The following is a 21,454-nucleotide window of genomic DNA, read 5'->3' as shown; positions in this document are numbered from 1 at the left end:
CCGTGTAGTCTCTGCTATCAGGCAGATAAGAAAAATTACCAAAATTGTGTTTGGTATATGTCCTCAATTTTAGAACGTAATTCTTAAAACGACAAAAAAAAAATCGAGTGTTAGAATGTATTCCAAACCTAAAATTTATTCCAAGAATGCATGTCAAACACAACCCAAAACTAAAGGGGGTTGGTTGATTGAGGAGGGAAACCAATTAAGATGTTGACGTGAAATACAAATACTACTGCATGCATGCGTTCTACTTCTATGACTACTTTGTTGACTACAAAGAGAAATCTAATTATTGTAACTTAGGTTGGTGAAAAAAATTCATAACCTTTCCATATATTAAATTCGCTATTCATTCCTATGTCTTCTTTTCCCTATACCTATCCAATGACACCAATATATACGTAAATAATCAAGAGAAATAATTGAGAGAGAGAGAGAGAGAGAGAGTTAGAATTCTAATTAAATTTAAGTTTCTTGTTTGACTCATCGATCAAACAAGAAATGCAATTTTCCATATAATTGGTTCAGGGAAAATTTTCCTTCATCGTAAGAATTTTGGGTCATTATTACTGTCCCTATTTGTTGAAGGCTTGAAATGTTCCTCACTGGACTCTTATACCATCCAAGGTTCTCAATGATGACCATTGGACTCCTCCATGGCTTGAGGAAAACTTGTCCATTTTGGTTCCACAATAAATTAGGAAAGAATCCCATTAATCTACTCGGTCATAACTGTTTAATTAATTAGTGCTCTTTGAGCCCTCCTCCTTGACTAACAATATCCCTTCATCATCAACAAAATCATCCTCTCTTTCAAGAAACCATTAAAAAAAAGGGACCGATAACACAGATAAAGAGAAACTAAAGCCTTTACTTTGCTTACTAGTCAAACAAAAAAGTTTTTGACTTTAACCTTTATCTATCTATTTATGTATATATATATATATATATATATATATATATATATATATATATATATATATATATATATATATATATATATATATATATATATATATATATATATATCACTTGATAAACAAATATAACCTAACCTGAAAGGGAAGAATGAAAGAAGGTGCGTACTTTGGTGAAAGAATATGGAATTCCTTCACTTTCAAACCTACTTTGCTCTAAGTTAGCAAAGTTAAGGGCCCATAAATAATAATGCTGTAAAGATAGGGTTCCCCCATTTCATAAATCGAAAAGTTAAAAAAAAAAAGAGTTTTCCCACCCCCACAAGCAGCTGGCATATTATCCTCTCTTTTTGTGTGACAATTGTTTGGACAATTCTTTTAGAAGATAGGAGTTGGAATGAGATTATATTGATATTTTTGAAAGGTGGAGTGGCGAATATTATTAGTCATCTATTATCTTTACACTTATTTATACTCTCCAATTTTACAACTTTACTGGTGGGGATATGGTTTAAGGTATCAGTATACCGTATTAGTATCATTAGTTGCTGATTTTGATACATACCATATTGGTAAAACAATACGGACAAGAGGAATAAAACAGTTAAAAATTAGAAAGATTAGAGGCAAACTTGTTCGATACAGGCCGATCTATGCCAATCCATATTGGTATTGTTTTGTCTTTGAAGGTGACTGGTACCCAATTTGATACCGTGCACTAAAACCATGGGTTCAGTCTTGTTGATTGGAAGTAGGGTTCCAAAAAAGCCAAATCAAAATGCAACTAATAATGCAATTTTTTTGGGTATTCAATATCATTTTTTTTTAAATTTATAGAAGTTTTAGAAACAGAAAAGATTGTGTATAACAAACGCGTTTTTGTTTTTTTTATTATTTAGAAATAAAATTTACTATGCATTATCAAGCACATTTTTTTATCCAAAAATTTGACCCAGTAACAAAAATACAAAATATTATTTCTGGATTAGAAACATAGACAAAAAACATAAGGTTTAGGGAAATTTTTGATGACACCCCCTCCGTTGGACCGTAGAATTAATGCCACCCCATTAAGTCCCAATATATCAACTTGGACCCAAAATCTAACAGAAGAATCCTTTTAATTGTTAATTAGTGATGTCAGCTTGTTAGATTTTTTTTAAAAGACTATTTTACCCTTCCCCTTAAGACAACTAAACCCTAGTCATCTTCTTCCTTGGTCAATTTCCTTATTTCCCAGCTCTGTAGCTGGCACTGCTGCCCATCTCTCACCTCTGCACCCTTGCACACACACACTTGGGGTGGATCTTCCAAGCCCCAACTCCAAACCCAGTTTGGCCTCTGCCTTCCTCTCTTCCATTCTCCACGACCTCAACTTGCTCCTCAAATCCGATGTCATCCGCCAACCGAATGCCATTGTTCTCTCTCAACCCTGTCCCGGCTTCGGCAAAGAGGAGCTAGGTTTTTTCATCTACAACCTCTTCGCTCGCTTGCAGGTCAGAGGCATTGAGTTCAAGAAGGCGGCCCTGGATTCGCTGCTCCAGCTCCTCAGAGGAAATGACAAGACTGTTGTTTTGGTCCCAAAAGAGGGCGACATTGGTTGCTTGGTCCATTTACTCAGCTCTAATAATCCATCTCCCTCACTTCTTGCACCAAAAAAAAAAATCTCCCTCAGTTCGAGAGCAGGCGCCGCTGGCTGTTTCTCTCATTGCCACCGCCAACGATTCATCCAGGAATTGCATCATGGAAGAAGGGGGTTTGGCCCTCTGCTTCGTCTTCTAGAGACGGGCTCTTCGGATTTGAAGGAATACACACTCCTATCTTACCATTGAACTTCAAATGTTAGGGCAATTGAGAACCTTCTACCACCGAGAACCTACAACCACCGTTTCTTCCTTCTTCCATCTTTGCGATCTTGCTCACCTGACAACCTTCAATCGGCCGACAACTGCGCTGTAAGTGAACTCTTCGTTCCATTCTATCTATTCTCTCTACTCCTCCCTTCCCCTGCTACCTGAGCAAGCACATTCCCTTTCCCATATTACAGGCGAATAGGCGATCTTGTTGTCCCCTGATGAATAGTCAATAGATTATGGTAGATTTCATTTTATTTTATTTTTTAATTTTTCCTTGTGCATCCAATTCCTTGTTTAATCAAGACCTGGGATATAAGGTTTGAAGAATGTGAAGGAAACAGATCAGTAACATCAAACAGATCAATTACTGGCTCAAATAATGGTAGCCAGAGACGAAGAAGAACGGGAGAGGAAGAGTTAGACAGAGAAGGTTGGGGTTTTTTAGTCATTTTACTTCTACTCGGTTAACCCTCCCATAGTTGGGACTTAATGGAGTGATATTAATTCCACGGTCCAACGGAGGAGGTGTCGCCGAAAATTTCCCTAAGTTTTATTATGCAGGCCCATAGTCATCTTAAGTAATGATTATAAAAATTTTATATTTAGAAAAATTACACTGCCACCCCCTAGGTTTGTACTAAATACAGAACCAGCCCCTGTGTTTCAAAAATATACAGTCACACTCCCTGAGTTCACTCCGTTAATTAAGTGTTATGATTTGGTTAAGTTTGACCTCAAATGACAAATATATCCCTTTCAGGATGTGAGCTTACCATCTTGCCCATAAGCATCCCTAACTTCACATCCTCCTTCCATTACTCCTGGCTCCCTCATCCTCTCCTCTCTCATCCCTCTCCACCATTTCTTCCAAAGATGCCACGTACCAAAAGATTCGAAAAATCTCTTTTTCTCTGCAACTTTCAACGCCGTTATTGACAATATTCTTCTCACTTCTGTGTAGTCAATATTGTGTTTTTCCTTTTTTTTTTTTTCTTTTTTTTTATTGAAGAACCAGAGTTGTTTCGTGATTTTGTCACCCATTTGTTGAATCTCTAGTTTTCTTTTCTACACGCAGAATGACAAAAAATGATATTTATTAATGAATAGCACACAAATAAGAAACAAGAAGTTGAAATTTTGAAGAAACAAAGAAGAAGAGAGGGAAACAGAGGAAGAAGAGACTATTGGAAGAATAAGACAGTTAAAAAAAAAAAAATTACAGATCAAACAGAGGCTGCAATTCCCCTCGCTCAGGCTTTCTGATCCAATCAATTTTCACAATCCATAATCTCTACCTATTCCATCTTTGCGATCTCAGATCAAACTTCTGTCATTGATTAACTCCACGAGCTTGGGAGAATCAGCATCCATGGCCGCCATGTTCGTCTTCTTCAATTTCCCTAGGATTGCAGGTAAGCAAAAAAAAAAAAAAAAACGATATCCATCTCTTCTTTCCATCTCCTACCCAGCAACCCACTCACTGAAAACCCCATCTGCTTCTTCTACCTTTCTCTTTTGGCTACTCTTCAGTACATTCTTCTTTCGGAAATCCTAATCTCAGTGTTCAATTTTATTTTCAAACCCTTAGCCGAACCATATTTCAATGAACGAACCCTAGCCACCGACCTCTCTTCCTTCGTTTTTTTCTGTTTCAGGGGAGAGAAAGAAAAGAGGGAAAGTTTTGGTTTTAACAGGGGTTTTTACTTCTTTGGAAAATCAAAATCATGAGAAATTTTCTATCTTCTTTGATCTTCGTTGCAAAATCTTCTCCCATTTTGTCAATCTGTAAACTTGGTCAATCCTGGGAGATCGATTCTCTATTATTCAAATGAATTTTTGAAGATTCACCATTACCATTTCCAAGAAGGATTTTGAATTCGATTTCATCAAAATTTTCATCCACAAGGAACTGTAACATCAAATCTGAGAGGGTGTTTGTTTCAGCAGCAGCATACATCGGCGCACTCTGCGATGGTCCGTTCGGCGACGTCCGCTAAATGCAACTTCTATTTTTCGTTGACGGTTGGTTCGCCAACAGTGGTTGGTTTCGTTGGTTCAGGGAATGGTGGTAGCCGGAATCCTACACCTGCAATTGATTCGAGTAGTAGGGGAAGGGGGTGTGAAGTTAGGGATGCCTTATGGGCAATATGGTAAGCTCACACCCCCATTAAGGGTATATTTATCATTTAAAAATATTAATGGTTAACGCATCAGCAACTAATGGAATGTTCTAACAGACTGGGGCTGACTGTAATAATTAACCTGAACTCAGGGGATGTGGTTCTATAATTTATAAACACAATGGGTCGCTCTGTATTTAGTACAAACCTCACGGGATGACAGTGTAATTTATCCTTTACATTTTTGTTTTGATTTAACTTCAATTCCTTTCCCGCTATTCCTCTTACAGCCAAACAATGCCGGCATGCCCAAAAAACAAAATAGTCATTGTAATGTTGAACACAAGGATTACTTACTGATTCAGCTCGATTCCAATCTGGATTGAATCGAAATCAACTAGATCTGATGTGGATCCCAATTCGGGGTTTTTGAACCCTAGTTGAACAACACCCTAACTTGTATTCACAAGGATCTAATGGTCGAAAAACATTTAGACTATGTTTGGAATGCAAGAAAAAGGATTCAAAAAATTGACATTTTTGAAAGAAAAAGAAATGCATAAACTCATTGTCGTCACTTTCATTGATGCCTTTTTCTTATTATGTTTTTCATTTCTTTTCTATCAATTTCTTGCGTTTCAAACATAGCCTTAGAGTTTTGTGATGGCAAACATCAGGAAAAAGTTACTCTCACAATCAATTTATTTCCCCCATATTAGAAAAACTCACTTTTTTCCATTGTTTTCTAACAGAAAATAACTGCAATTTCTAAGAAATACTGTAGAAAACTCCATTGTAGAAAGGAAAGCTAAATTCGATAGTACTTTCGTATGTTATAAAAAATAAATGCAATCTCCTTCAACCATGAGTATTAAGTTATAAGGGTTACCAAAAAAAAAAGAGTATTTTCGAGCCAAAAAAAAAGAGTATTAAGTTATAAGAAGGCATACTGCGAGTTATACATACAAAGTATGATGAGTTAATGACTGAACTGTTGGGCTGACCGATGAGGTAGCCCAAGCCCAGTCCATTCCTATTTGAACCTGTCAGTTGGAAAAGGTTTTGTTCTCAAACCACATCCAACTCTACATCAAGATGAGATCAGACTATTATTACAAATCATCTAACACAACCCTCTATGATATAAACATAGGTCCAAGCCATTATGTAAACTTGGGCCAGTCCATAAGAATTGTATAGGTCTAGCCTAGGGATGTCAATCGGTTGATTCAGGCCAGTTTCGGGCTTCAACAATTAGGGTTTAGGGTCTAGGATTGAGGGTAGGGTTAAGAGTTTTGGGGGACGAAGATAAAGGTTAGGGTTTAATGATTAGGGATTAAGAATTAGGGGTGATAGGGATTAAGGTTTAGAGTTAAGGTTTTTTACTGTAAACTATTCTTATTACAACATTCTCCTCCATTGTTGCAAACTTAACTTCAAGAGAGAAGCTGATTTTTTTCTTTTTTATTGCTAGAAAGATATCTTCTACATCAGAATGAACTACAAATCATAAAGATATGGAGAAAAGGAAATCTCTTAAGTTTACAATCTAAAAATTTGAATCTTAAGAAGCAGATGAAAAGCTAAAATCAGGACACACCTAATGAAACTTCAAAGGTGAGAACAATTAGAGGAAACTAAATCAACTGCCAAATTGCAGGTTTTTTCCATCCAAGGATGACCCTCCATCAAAGCATTGGAGTCAATCTCATGAATGTGCACAAGCTACTGAAGTTTAAAAGCATCGGATCAGGTCACATAAATGTGCTAAGTTCAACATCATGCGACAACATTGGAACTGGTCTCAAGAAGGTTTATACATTTGCTACTGTCTCAAGTCTCGGTTATACTTGCAAAGATATTGAAGGCACTGGATCTGTCTCTCCTGAATGTTGACATTTTTGCTAGTTGCCCAAGTCATAGAAATGCTCTACAGGTATTGAAGGTGGGCAGTACTTCTTGGCCACGGACTTGTACTAATAAGAAAAAATACATGTAGTATGAGACAGGCACTTCTGTAATCCTTGTTTCAATATTTTAGAGAGAGAGAGATTACCTTATGTTGACTGTACTTCTCCCTAATTGCTAGTAAAGTGGTACTGTGACTACTACAAGCAAGATGATGTAGTGCCTTAACACAGTCACGCAGTTCAGAAGGCTTATACAATGTATAATGCCCAAGGGTAGCATTCTGCAACATCAGTTCAGAATAAAACAAATATCAGAATTTAATAATCACAAAACTGTAGCATGGTGACACTTGGTTTTGGGCCACGTGGATGAATGATGTTTGGCCAACTCAACCGCACATCTAATATACTGGAATTTTTCCTTCATACTCAATTTTTTATCCCATCTATCTGGCCACTCTCTTGATTATTTCAACCATTCTTTTGAAAGATGTCTTCCATATTACAAAATCCACATGGCATGAAATTTGACAGGTGAATACAAGAGGTTGGGACCTACCTGTGGACCATTTGGGTGTCAGAGAAGGTGCCCCATAGCAGTTGTAAGTCTGCCATTTGCCACCATCTCCCATAAATTATTTGGTATGATTATTCTAGGCAGTCATGGCGTCTAATTGACCCAAGGCATTGGAGGGGGCTTGGATGTCAAGGCGACACCAACAAGGTGGCGCCTAGGCAACCAAGGTGCCCTTCCAGCAAAGCGCACCTGGACGCCTAGACGTCACCTAGGTGATGCCTTGACAACCATTTCTAAGATGGAGTGAAAAAGAAAGGAGGCAGCAATTGGTATTCATTAGGAGATGCTCTTAATTTCCTGAATTTCAATACCATATTTTCTGTATTCTAATGGCAATAAGATGCAATTGCATACCCATGGTCTCTTTGAAGGTTGGAGAATAAAGTTTGCCAAGAAAATTGAAGAAGCGGCTATCAACGATGGGGCATAACAAAGCATGCCATACTCAAGGAGTGACAACTCTGCAAGGTAGTTGGCCTGGCATTCCAACAGCAACAATGGAACCTGGAAAATAAAATAAAAACAGCACATAGAAAAGGCTAATGGTCAATTGGCATGTGGACAGTATTAAAAACTTGGTAACAAGGACAGAAATACAAATCACAATGTCAGACATGGCACTGGATCTGAAAAATTAGAAGAAAAGAATCAGTATCACTATTTGAAAGTGTCTCTGTGACATGGATTAAAGGGCTCAGTTCAAGAGACACACCTCATTGCTGCCTTGAGCAGCACGAACAAATCGCCTGTTTCCAACAGAATAAAAGGTCAACAAATTTAACATCTCTTCTATCGTATGTTAAATGTGACCCCTCCAAAAAAAGGATTCATTACCTTAAAAAACATTTAGCTGTTGGTGCTGTCATTTCAAACTTCAAGTAATTTAAAACAGCAGTTTCCATTTGTAAGACCTGGGACCAAAAAAAAACTGCTAGATATCACAATATATTCTTCCCAGAAAATTAAAACTGCAAAAAACAACAGTATAAAAAATGCATCCAAGGATTAAAAAATAACAGGCACCTCCTCCTTGAAGTATGTGTTATCGGTAATGTAACAGAACTCCTCTACCTGGGGCGCACAAATCTCCTCATATTTACTGAAAAGATAATTACTGATGGTTGTTAGTTTCCACCCAATTCTTTTATCTTCTGGACAGTTCTAAAACAGAAAACCATAGAAGAATAAATAAACATCAGAGGATAACTGAATCTGGATCTTACGCAGCTATCATCATGCAGGCAACACCAAGCAACTGTAACCTTTGCCTATTCATGACATTACCCGAAAGATAGCGATCAATGTAGTTAACAGTCAAATATAGGGTATCAGGTACAAGTCTGTATTCTTCAGCAACCTGCATAGGGGGGGGGGGAGGCTTAACCTTTTCAATCAAATAATAAAAATAAATAAATACATTCTTTCAAAGGGTAAAATAGTTTACCTCCACAAGCCAATCAATCAGTATTGCACGCATGCTGGCATTGACATCCTTCTGAACTTCCTCCATGAAGTTTGTGGAAGGCCTTTTCTTTGTCTGTTGCACCCCAGGAAGCAAATAAATCATGTGAAAAATATTTGAGAGATGAAAGAAAAATTCTGAACTAGAGAATGGAAGAAGAAGGGCCTTCAAATGCAAGAGCATCATAAAATTTCCTTGAATTGGCGCCTTGTGCGCTTGATAGGAAATAAGTTATATTCTTCTTCTTTCTATTCTTTTGTGTGTGGGTGTTTGCAAATGGCAGAGAGGATGCCTGAATGCACACATGACTAGACAAGATACTCCACATCTCTCCATATAAGTCATAGTTAACCGGGGTTAAAATTCCACATCTTTGAAAAATATGATTTCCATCAATTACCCAAATGTAAATGACAAAATCTTCAGATACATGAACAGAGATTCTCGAGGAGAGGGGCATCAGCCACTGTTTTGACAATTTTACAAATTAGAGCAACAAAGGTAGTGGATAACATATTATTCATAGTATCCTCAAGCGACGGTGGACCTTGGTGCAATGGCAAGGTTGCTCCATTCTGACCAAGTGGTCAGGGGTTCGAGTCTCTGGAACAGCCTCTCCACGAAGCGGGGGTAAGGCTGCATACACTATGACCCTCCCCAGAAGCCACAGTGGCGGGAGCCTCGTGTACTGGGTACGTCCTAAATTTTAAAGATATTCACAATCACTGCACATCCACTAAAAGTGTATTTCTTCAAAACACAGGATTAGAAAACCCTGTATGAGTTACGATACAAGAACAAAATTAGTCCATAACCAATTGCTCTTGTCTTTTGAAAACTCATACCAAAAGGCCAATCTCAACTCCCCGAAATCTTATCTATAATTTCATGAAATCATATTTTAAAAGATGTGAAAAGTTAAAGAAACTGAGAATTAGTTGGAGCAGCATGTATCATACGCTAAATAAACCCTGTGTAAAGAGAACAACAAAGAAGGTAGCAAGCAGAAAGAGGGAAATAGAACAGAAAAGAAAACAATTAGCACCTCAGATGCGCGCAAGTGTTTGTAAATGTCGCAGGCAATGGTAGCACATAGTTGTGGATCTTTGTAATTGTCATCAACGTTCACTATTTTGTCTGTTAATTCCATTTCCATAAGTATATCTCTCTTGCAGATATTTCCTAAAGAATAACATAAAAAAAAAAAAAGAAACAAGATTTTCAGAGTGTAAAGTGTGCCATGAAAGTGAGCACTAAACTTAGACAAGATAAATGAGTAGAAAACCCCAAAAAAAAATGTGATTCCAGAAGTTAAAAATGATACCTGTTGCTAGTTCAACATGATCTGAAATGTAGAGGTTGTTACACGTTCTTCTCTCAATAGAAGCAACTGCTGAAACATCAGCAGTGTCTAGGTATTCAATGTCAGGACTCTTCAATGAGTCACATGTAGACATTGTTTCATCAAGAGAGACTGAACATCCATCTGACCGACTTGGAGAAATGTACATACTGCTAGGGGCTACAGGTGCTGCAATACTGGATACAGGTCCATCACTTTTTTGGGCAGAAACATCCTTGCAGGAAACAACTGTCCTTGACTTCATAGCAGAGGATTCGGGCACAGAACTTCGAGGGAAAGCTGTAGTTTTTACATGGGAAGAAGATACCTTCTTTATCTTGGTAGTTTTAGTTGCAGATGACGCCTTCTCAAAATAGAAAACAGATTCATTAAAAAAAAAATTGTTGAAATTGTAGAAAAGGTATAACTTCAAACCAGAGTGCAAGGAAAGACTACTGCTAAATGCACCTCATAAATGAAAAGTGAAGATCAGAGTCCTGATTCTAATTAAGTAAAAATAAAACCATATAATGTAATTTGTTTAAATAGAGATCATTGGATACACATGAAGGTGGCAACAGACCATTAATAGTAAGATCACCAGGTGTTCAAATTTTCTGGTTTGAAAGTAATACCACTTAGGTTCACTTTTTTAATGAAAACAGGGTTCTCAGGAGATTTATATATTTATTAGGAATTAACATTTGGTGAATACCATAAAAAAGTGAATAATCCAAAAACCAAATTGCCTTTCATTTTTTAGCACATGTAACTTAACTCTATCATTACAGAAGGAAAAGCTCTGCATCATGCATTTCTGTGGCTGCCACATTATGGTGGATAGAGGCAACATCACACTATGTAGGACACTCTCAGCATTAAAGTGGCATCCAAAGAAGACTAACAATGCAGGAAGGGATCTCAAAATTTCTTTAATATAAGAGTTTTTTCTACAATGGTCCTTGTTCATTATTTGCAGCACGACATTGATACATTTAATTACCAAATTTGATTGTTTAATCCAGAACCTCAAAAACAAATTGTAGAGTTACATTTAATAAAAGTGGAATCATGAAATAGTCACAGAAGTAGAGAACAAAGAAGAGAGAAAGGTGTCTATATCATCCAGTTGAAAACGGGAAAGTGAAATTTGCATTTCAAGATGAATCAACAATTTCATGCATTAGTGGACAAGTCATAATACCTATATGTCTAAAAACCTTTCTGTACTACATCCAATTAAAAAACAAATTGCCTTGTTTGTGAGGGAGGGAGAAATAAGCGAATTCGATGGCAGAGACCCAAAGGAGTTCCCGGTTAACTCCACATAAAGACAGACTTAGAATCAAATAAACCATCACGGACATGAAAGACCCAATTGTAACCCTTGTCACAGAAGGCAACAGAAAGCGAAGAAAAGAGAAGAACCACAAGTACCACAAAATAGGAAAAGGGGAAGAGTAGGTTTAAAGCCCATCATAGTTACGAGAGGAACACCGCAAATAAATACATGCATGAAGAAGATATAATTTATTCAGGGACCTATTCTTGACAGTCATAAGTTGGCAAAGTTGAGAGGCACAAACCTGAGTTGCCGCTGTTCCAGAGGTTCGAACAGTGGTCCGGGACACATTATTTTGGTTGGTCAAGTTGGTGAGAGCCGGTCGTTTCTTGGCCTGTAGAGGCTGAACTGCTGAGATCTTTGTGGCATTTTCCGACGAAGCAGGCCTCTTCGCAGCCGATGAAGAAGGCATGGAAAGCGAAGAACGGCGATTTCGCGTCGACATGACGACAGGCAGCAGAGAGAAGCAAAGACAAGAAAGGAATGCGAGTTCCCAAAAACCCTAGCTTGAAATTAAGTATAAAAAGAAACCCAACTGCACTGAAGCTTCTTCTCTGCTCAGAGAGACACAGAAAGAAAGCAGAGGAGAAGGGAGACGATGAACATCGAGGAGGACCAAAACCCAAAAGCTCAGTAAAATCTTTAGACGGCCCAAAGGAAGGGGAAAAAAAGTTTGGATTCAAAGGCGGTGTTGTATTGTGGAAATGGGTTTCCAATCGAATTCAAAAGATCTGAAGAGGTGGAAAGAAAGAGAGTGAAATGTGACGAAGCAAGAAGACGAAGTAGGACTGTAGTACATACTTCCACAGGGAATACGTGAAGGAGCGGAGGATACTATTATTTAATGCTTTCTTGTGATATTTTTGAATTTGAAGATCACGAATTGCGAAATCCTCACCGTCCATCTTTCTCTCTCACTCTCTCTTCATTTAAATTTTGAATTCAAAAACTCTGGACCATCGTTCTTACTTCTTACTAATGTGTAATTCACTCCACGTTAAAAACCTGGAATCGGATAAAAAATAGTAGAAATCAGAATCGATGAAAATCGTTGGAATTGGACAAAACATGCTCTAACCCTAATATTCGTACAAAGATTAAGAATGTAAATAGATAGTCGAAAATCTACATTTGATTTGTGTTTGAATTGATTTAGAGGAATTCGTATTCAAAAAATGTTTTTCATAAAATATCTGAATCCATTTGAAAGCAATCAAATGTAAAACCAAATATTTTAATCTTAGATCATGTATTATCCAATTCATTTAGATTTGATTATAAAAAATATAATTAAATAAAAGCTTTATTAATAATATTTTAGAACTAAAATATTGCTATTAATTTACGTTTTATTACAAGTAATAAAATGAAGAAAAAAAAATCTTGAGAATATTTATGTAATTTCAAATATGACACTTCAACATCAACCTTAATGGGATAGTGGATTCAGCCTTTTACTTTCTTGTAGAGAGCGAGACTACATTGTTGCTTTTTCAAGACCCACAATTCCATTCTCCATTAGGGATGCAAATCGATAGTATAAAATCTGTATCGTATTTGTATCTATTTAAGAAAACCCATATTCTAAAATCGGTTTCGAAAACTATCTAGTCTTCTTGGAAACTAATCGAATACGGAAACCGGACAGATATTATTATGCTCAATTCGAATTCAGTCCACTTATATCTCTAACAAAAAATCAGCCAAGCCAAATCGACTAGAATCAGGATTGTTTGATTGGACAGGTCCGATCCCGATTCTTGAGGTGGTGGTCCACACTAACCCAGAAAATGTAGAACCCTTGAACAGTGGAACTACATTTATAAAGAGATAACACATCAACTTTGTAGTAATGTCCAGCTGGAATGACACGTGGACTTTAAGGTTAATACTAAGGCAGTAGATTCCACAGGTGCTACTATAGATCCTCCAAATTTAGCTAAGAAAATATTTTTGATCCATCGGTGGATCGTATACTCGTATGTACATCCTCACTTTGATGAAGATAGATTCCAATTGGACGGTCCATGTATGTAGCCTACACGTACGTCTAGCGTGCATGACCAGTACTTCCTTCACGGAAAAATAATTATTTGAATTTGAATGATTTATATAGTGGATGGAATCTTTCGACCGTTAGAGTTTATGAGATCTACGTCGTCCGAGGCAAAATGGCAAAAATTGTTCCCCCCCCGCGCCCCTAAATTCTTCCCAATAATTAAAAGTGTTAAAGCTGACTTTTCTATTATTCTTGGTAGCTGAGGCTACGCTGACAAAAGACAGCCCACGAGGAAAAATAATCTTCTCTAATTCCTTAATACAAGAGTGTAGTGAGGTAGTGCCAGGTAGAGATGTTGACACTTGATAACTCGGAGATCCATTGGTGTCAAGTGTGTTTTTTTTTTTTTGTAAAATGGTGTCAAGTTCAAGGAGGAAAAAAAAGGGACAATTGGATGTCCGAGCTTTCAATTGTCAACATTGAAACAGGTCCAATGAGATTTAGTCAATTGGAATAATCATCATCATCATTGTTTTTTTTCATTATGATTAAGATTATGATATCACTATTAGGGAAAAAGAAAGCTATTTGGTCGCATGGTTCCTACGTCTAGACAAGGGAGTGCACGAAATGACCATTCAACACTCGGTGAAATAAAAAAACCCATCCAGACAGATGCCCGCCCAAACAAAGGAGCACATGAAATGACCGTTAAGCACTCAGTGAAATAAAAAAAAAACCCATCCAGAGAGATGCCCTGTGTGCACTCTCATTGACCCACGCATTGGTGCAGGGGCTACACGATCAAGCAACGATCTCTAACCCTTACTATTATCACTAGTTTTGAAAATTTAATAAAAAAATATTTTTATTTCTTATTGTTTCTAATTCTCCAAAATTGCCCTTCCAGCATGGTTTGAGGTATCGGATCGGATCGATATCGACTAAGACCGATCCAGGACGGACAAGGGTAAAAATCTAAAAAATTAGTTTTTTTTTATTATAAGAAAACAGGGACAAAAGTGTCATATTTGCCCAAGTTTGAGCGATCCCGATCCTGATCCTGATTTGATCCGATCCAGCCAATACCGAGATCATGAACCATGCCTTCCAGGCAGCCACTTCGGTTAATTCTATAATTAGACTTACCTCTTGTAGAGTTTAACACCTCTGGGTCCTCCTCTTCACTCTCATCCAGTCCCCCACAGCAACCCCACCCCCCACCTTCCACCGTCCCCCACCCTCCCACCACTCCCAAAACAAAAAAAAAAATTGTAAGAGGAAGAAAATTCTCATAGCAGGTGGATTTTCATCTCGAGTAAATGTGTTCTATTCATTTTCTTAGGTTGTACCTATACATTTCTGCAACAAAAAAACTCATAACAGGTATTAGATTTGGATTCAGGTTGAAGAACCAGGCTTGAATCTTGAATGTAACCTTTCAACTTGGCACAAATACCATGTACCTTCCAAATCACAGTGATCATCATATAGTAGACAAACTACATATTGAATATGGAAATACACAAAATACTGCAAAGTCTAAGACCTCCACCAATACACAGTTCCAAAATTCAGGATCGAATCTGCCCATTGCCAGTGGCCTATCCAACTTGTGATAGTATGATTTTAATCCACCAAAATCTGAGGTCAGTTACGAGATAGATATAACCAATCATAGATTTTTATTTTTTTTTTTAAATTATGAAAAATAACACATTGATCATGTACAGACTACAGAATCCTCTAGGTAACATATACTAATTATGGAAATCATACAACAATCAGTCCGCATTTGGTTGTACAAAATAATAATAGGTTGTCCATCCTCAAACTGCAATATTTATTGTTTCCAACTTTAACAAAGAATCAGGATCCTCATCCCATCATTTCTCCCGCTACCTCACCTCCACCTCCCCTACCCTCCCCCCAAAAGAAAAAAGAACACTTCTTTAATAAACCCCATGTAATGTCAACAGACACACCTTACTTCCTAAAAGATGTACAAGACAGTATCCCCCCAAAGATGTGTATGATTATCATCATCATCATCATCATCATCATCAAATAAGCACCCTGTTTATCCTAGAAATATTCAAAATCGAGGTAAGTATCATTAGAACTGTTCTTATTTACACCACCTTCGTGTTCTGCTACCTTCTTCACTATGTGGGCACTCTCCTTACTGGCATATTGGCTAAAATCCACAGGCTCAGGTATGTGGGGCGGCATGCTGCTCCTCACCAGAGCCCAGTTCACTCCTTCAAAGAATGGATGTTGTTTGATCTCTGTTGCACCCCTTTTGTAAGCAATTCGCCTGTGTGGATCCTTCACAAGGAGCCCCCGGATAAGGTCCCGTGCAACAAGGCTAACAGCTGGTACCTCGGGGAACCTCAGTGGCTGGTCCACCACATTAAAGAGCGTCGCACGATTGCCTGATCCCTTGAAAGGGGTTGTCCCATGCAACAGCTCGTATAGGAAAATGCCAAATGTCCACCAATCAACTGCACTGCCATGGCCCTCACCACGTATGATCTCTGGGGCCAAGTATTCATGTGTCCCAACAAACGACATTGAGCGTGCATTTGTAGGTTCTGCCATTAGCTCTGGGAGGGATCCACCAGCAAACAGACCGAAATCTGATTTAGACTTACGACTTTTCTTAGGTAGTATGCGTGGGAAAAATGATGATGGCTGGATACACCCATGCACCGCAAATTCATCATTGAGGATAGCACCATTGCCTACATGGGCAGATGATGATTTTACAAGAGTCGGGTTGACAGAACAGCGGAGTGATAGGTCAAAGTCAGAGAGCATGATATGGCCCTCCTCTCTCACTAGCACATTTTCTGGCTTCAGGTCCCTGTATACTATGCCAAGCATGTGCAGATACTCAAGCGACATCAGTATTTCTGATGCATAAAACCTGCCCAGAAACAGTAATAAATGGCCAAAGAATAATTTAAAAATGAACAATGTCTTAAGAAGGATCTCATTTTAATTATCAATTACAAACAAGCAAGGAAAAAGAGAAAAAGAAGTTCACATCAGCTCAGGTTCAAAAATTTGGTTCGAACTATTAAGCAAAACCAGTGTACCAATTAGTAAATCACATGAAAGAGAAGATGAGCACGTACTTAGATTGTCTAAGCTTCATCTCCAAATTTAATTACAACAGGGAACTAAATCCCATCGTCCTTAGCTGTAATGCAGAATATTAAGCTCTCAGATATTACATGATAACACTCAAAAGGTTTTCGGATATTTCTGACCTCAAAACTCAGCTGGGCATTTACTTCACGTTCTTACCATTGCAATGACGGTTTTAGGGTATGCATGTTGTCTCGATGAGATGGTACAGTCCATAAAGAATCCACGATGGTGCATCAGAAAAGTATTCTACCTAAAGGTAAGGATCTAAAATGGTAACTATAACATTAATCTAGGAACTCTGACTGTTCTTACCTAACACTGCACTTGAAATGTGAATGCTAAAAATCATGTTATCTACTCCATCTAGTGAGTTGCATAGGCGTAGTTAACTGCATCCAGTTAGATGTATAAACAGACTGAGATATTTGGAAAAACTATCTTTATTCAGAGGAAATGGAATTGGATACACAAGCATGTGGAGTATCGATGTGAATAGGGTAATGAAGGGTAATTGATTGTCTTGGAAAGGTTGAGTTGTCAGTTGAATAGAACAGTGCGCTTCATTTTTCCTCTTTTTCCTCCCTCTGTTAGAATTGGAGTATTCAATTACTGATTGCTTTGAGATGAATCCCCTCTTGCTAAGAGCATGAGTCCTATGAACATATTCTATAGCACAACAGGCACAAAGGACCTAGAATGTCATCAAAAACAAACTCTAGTACATTATAAAGCCATGGATAGAAGTTGCATACAGAAAGTCCGTGAATGAAATCTTATAACAAAAGGAACCCCAAACTTTCCCCTCATGTGGACATGATACTGGTAATTTTTATAACTTGATAAATATGAAATGTGAAGAAGACCCTAGGCAACCCATTACATCTCACCCATCCCACCTAACACGGGCACAATGTCCTTCAAGTCCAAACATTGAACACATGGTCCTGGAATAAAAATTAAGTGGAAAAAAAAATGAAAAGACACAACTAATCAACAGAACACATAATAAACCCTAATAAAATAACCAACAAAAGTAGAAAGAAAAGTAATAGCACAAAGCAACTAAATTCCCAAACCCAAAACTTGAAGCATTGAATGGACATAACTGAGAAGGCAAGTAGCTCTATTGTTAAATCCCACCAATTCAGACAATGAATCTTATGATACAAAGCAAATTAATACATGGTTGACAAACTCCTATTGAGTTGGTTTTTAGAAGAATCCTTTGAATCTTTGTTGATTCAGCAACTGACTCACAGAATCTGTCAGTTATGGGGAATTCTTGGGATCCTTTCGGGTAGCAACTGAGTCCCCAATTGAGTTGACTCAGTTGAAAGTTGAAACATATCAAACTCAGTTATGTGAAAAATCCTCTTCTTTTTTTTTTTCCTTCTTTAACTCTTGTCACACTTGTAAGGGTTTTAAAAACACTATTGGCTTATTTGACTTCCTATAAATAAGACCAATGGATTTTGGAGCGGTTGTCCATCACAACCCAATGAGGCAATGAAAATCTCAAAACATTGTTGGTATAGATGTACGATTTTTCAAAATTTCATTGCATGACTTTGAGTTAATTTTGATGCATTAAACTAGATGCACAATTAGTTCTTTCTTCATTTTTTATTTTTTCTATAACTTCTTTCCGCATTCTTTCTATTGTGTTGGAGAATTGTTATGAATCCTACCGTTCACAATCTGAAATCTGATTCAATTCACAAGAACTCATTGGATTCTACAATTTGATACAGTATTAACAAGACAAGTCATAAGTTTTACGAGCAAAACAAATACCAATTCTCTAAATTCATATTTTTAAGCACACAAACATGCAAATGACATGCACCATTCAAATCAAGGACTCCCAAATCAATCTCAAATAAGATATGGCAACTTAATAGTGAAGAAGGAAAGTTACAGACTCATATTAAAGGAAATTAACCAACCGTGCAGCTTGCTCACTGAAATACTTATTGGGCTGCTTCTGTCGAAGAGAATGGAGATTACCCCCACTGCAGAATTCCATGACCAAGCAATAGAATTTATCGGTCTCAAAGGAAGAATACAGAGTGGGCAAGAAGGGGTGATCAAGAAGACCAAGAATCTCCTTTTCTGTCTGTGCTCGGAGTAGCTTGTTTCTACTAGCCAGTGATGCCTTGTCCATAACTTTCATCGCGAAGAATGTGTTGGTTCCCCTGAGTTCAACAAGGTAGACACTTCCAATGTCACCATAACCGAGGCGCTTGAGGAGCCGAAAATGGCTGAGACCAAGAGGAGCATCTCTAGCAGTCGCCAGTTGAATGGCCTCCCATCGACCATCACCACCAGTGTGGGGTTTGAGGGGTCCACTGTCTAAGCTGTCACTGCGGGTACTATTGCAGCTCTGCCGGCCAATGTTGGTGACAGAATCACTTCTCTTTGCGTCAGTTGCTATCATCGGTCCTGTTGTAATAAACATCGCTGACGCTTTTTTTGCTTCTGAATTTGTAAGCGTTGTTGGGCATGGCACTGGGGTTGAACTGCTAATTGAATCAAAGCTAGTATTGTCATTTGGATCCATTTTTCTTGGTTCGTGTGGAGGATTACTGCTTGAATCAATACCATTTTTGGCAAGTTGATCCCTATTTTCATGCTCAGATAGTGGGTTGCTAGTTGAATTAATATTATTTCCGGACATTGCATCCTTTTCTCTGGGTTCATATGGTGCCTTTTCTGGTTGGATGTTGCTCATCTGCATTAAAATGTTAAAATATCTTTTACTATTTTGTCATTATTGGACAACAAACAAGCACCAAGGTTTTTTTTTTTTAAAGAAAAACATATAACTATATATTGAAGTAGAAAAATACAGAAGAGTCTATTTTGCATCAAGCCTTCCAGAAGATCACATATCAGTGCTAAAGGGTCTTAGTTTTTCCAAACTTTCACATGCAACTGAGTAAATGATAATTACAATGAATATTTCAGCAGAAAAGAGACATCAAACAGAACCAATAATTAAGATCAGATTCATACCTCAGATGAGATATGGTGCTTGATAGGTTTCGATGCTATCGGTGGAACACAGGGAAGCTCCTCAGCACGAATTCTTGGCTATATGTGAGAGCCTTAGAAGTGCTGGTTTTGATATTTAACCATGACCACAAAATTTATTATTCAGGTACTTAAGATACGCATCGGTCAGAGATACATGGACATTTGCATCCCATGCAATCTTTTTTAGATGAAAATGTTAATGGCAGAAAAATAATCGGTGGTGACTTTTCCCTTTGCCCTTTTCACTCTGTATATAGGATGCACCTATGCATAACACCGGACCATTCAATCAGTAGGCATTCCTAATGCTCATCTCTGTTATCTCAGACCATAGGGGTAAAGATTCCTGTCCTGATTGTCATTAGTATCACTCTCTAACATATTCAAGTTTCATCTCTAAATCAGTTAAGCTTGGTCATTGTGTTATCCAAATCGATATGATTTTTATTTTATGACTAGTCAAGACGTAGAATTCTAATTGAATAATCAGATTACGGCATGGGCTTAAGGCATCGCCAACTTATGGAGTTCAAGACAAGTTAAAGATCACATCATATAGATTCTTGGTGGATAATTAAACAAAGGTGCAGAAAGACTGGAAATCCTTTTTTTTTTTTTTGCAAATACAGTTGAAGCATTCAAAATAGCAAACAAACACAGAGCAGGGAGATGAAGACGAACAAATGATGGGAAATGTGCTCACCTCTTCCATCAAGCAAACGTCAATGGGTCCCTCGCTCTCCGTACAGGTAATGAAAGAAACTCTCAAAACTCCGACTCAGACCCAGAAAGTTAAATCAGCAAACAGGAAAGATGAGAAAGAAAATCCTACATGGGTTTTGACAATGACTAGGTTTTCGGAAGAACCCATCCCCATCAGAGGTCTCCAAATGGATTTTTGGTTTCGCAAATTTTCTAGATTTCGAATGGTCCGGAGAAAATCCGGTTAGGAGACAGAGGAGAAGAGAAGAAGAAGAAATAAGAAAATCCATAAATAAACAAAAAAAAAAAAAAAAATCAAGGTTTAATTAAAATTGTAGAGAGAGAAAGAGAGAAGCCAGGACAGAGAAGACGTGGTGAAGAAAGGGGAGAAGAGGGGAAAGGGTCTCCACACTCCAAATTGAAAAACGAACTGAACGGCGGGAAATCCTCTGAAATAGTGGTTGGGAACTGTCTCTGCCTTCTTTCTCCTTCTCTATACTTTGCCTTTCCCGCTGTAAATCGTTAAATATGATGCTGGACGTTTGTGACTTTGTTCCATCCTCCTCCTCAATACTCCGTTCCACCTCACTATCACGACCGTACACGTGTTTCAATTTTGATCGATTCTTCTCGTAGTGATGCTGCCCCTGCCCCTGCCCTACAAGAAGCTTTTAGGTTGATGACCGTTTTGTGTTTTTTGAAGGCGGATCCACAGTTATTGGAGGGTTCAGATATTTTTTGAGCTGCCTCTGTATCATAGGGATGAGCTACACTGGATTAATGGCTGAATCTGTAATTCTGTATTGGTTGGGTTGAGCCCGGTCCAGTTATGGTTGATCCAGATTGTAGTATGAAGAATATTTTGGTTTGAAAACTATCATCTGGCATTTGGTGAGGGTGAAGAGATTCTTTCTTTTCACCCTGGGTGAAGGAAAACTTAATGTAGTAACAGGTGATGTGACTATGTGAGGTAAGAAGGGGAACCCACTTTTGATTGTGCAACTTTGAGAAAAAGGTAAGAGGTCTTATGGC

At 37.9% G+C, this 21,454-nt stretch overlaps 2 protein-coding genes across 3 annotated transcripts; both read right to left on the bottom strand.

Annotated features, from left to right (window-relative positions):
* Positions 1-6,582: 6,582 nt before the first annotated feature.
* On the bottom strand, positions 6,583-12,170 carry LOC122649643 (cyclin-A1-4-like). 2 transcript variants are annotated; one of them, XM_043842876.1, is made up of 11 exons: positions 11,774-12,170; positions 10,170-10,551; positions 9,891-10,027; positions 8,828-8,920; positions 8,607-8,740; positions 8,407-8,482; positions 8,218-8,294; positions 8,096-8,129; positions 7,738-7,887; positions 6,953-7,087; positions 6,583-6,872 (listed from the first exon to the last, which is right to left on the bottom strand). In XM_043842876.1, the coding sequence occupies exons 1-11, from the start codon at positions 11,972-11,974 to the stop codon at positions 6,801-6,803; spliced, it is 1,491 nt and encodes a 496-aa protein (XP_043698811.1). In that variant the 5' UTR covers positions 11,975-12,170; the 3' UTR covers positions 6,583-6,800. The 2 variants fall into 2 exon arrangements, with proteins under 2 accessions (XP_043698811.1, XP_043698812.1); XM_043842877.1 differs by having other exon boundaries at positions 9,891-9,982.
* Positions 12,171-15,233: 3,063 nt separating this feature from the next.
* LOC122651254 (serine/threonine-protein kinase RHS3-like) lies at positions 15,234-19,731 on the bottom strand. The gene is made up of 2 exons (XM_043844557.1): positions 18,631-19,731; positions 15,234-16,457 (listed from the first exon to the last, which is right to left on the bottom strand). The coding sequence occupies exons 1-2, from the start codon at positions 19,419-19,421 to the stop codon at positions 15,614-15,616; spliced, it is 1,635 nt and encodes a 544-aa protein (XP_043700492.1). The 5' UTR covers positions 19,422-19,731; the 3' UTR covers positions 15,234-15,613.
* Positions 19,732-21,454: the final 1,723 nt, after the last annotated feature.

The sequence above is a fragment of the Telopea speciosissima genome, chromosome 2 (assembly GCF_018873765.1).
Source record: "Telopea speciosissima isolate NSW1024214 ecotype Mountain lineage chromosome 2, Tspe_v1, whole genome shotgun sequence".
Lineage (NCBI taxonomy): Eukaryota > Viridiplantae > Streptophyta > Magnoliopsida > Proteales > Proteaceae > Telopea > Telopea speciosissima.
The sequence above is the reverse complement of the archived record's forward strand: the minus strand, read 5'-3'. Positions and strand labels throughout refer to the sequence as shown.

Excerpts from the sequence above, each read along its gene's own strand:
- LOC122651254 (XM_043844557.1), bottom strand. The coding sequence starts at position 19,421 with ATGCAGATGAGCAACATCCAACCAGAAAAGGCACCATATGAACCCAGA. Across the intron at positions 16,458-18,630 it reads TTCAGTGAGCAAGCTGCACG|GTTTTATGCATCAGAAATAC; the intron begins GTTGGTTAATTT and ends GTTTCTGGGCAG.
- LOC122649643 (XM_043842876.1), bottom strand. The coding sequence starts at position 11,974 with ATGTCGACGCGAAATCGCCGTTCTTCGCTTTCCATGCCTTCTTCATCG. Across the intron at positions 8,295-8,406 it reads ACACATACTTCAAGGAGGAG|GTCTTACAAATGGAAACTGC; the intron begins GTGCCTGTTATT and ends TTTTGGTCCCAG. Across the intron at positions 8,130-8,217 it reads ACAGCTAAATGTTTTTTAAG|GCGATTTGTTCGTGCTGCTC; the intron begins GTAATGAATCCT and ends TGTTGGAAACAG.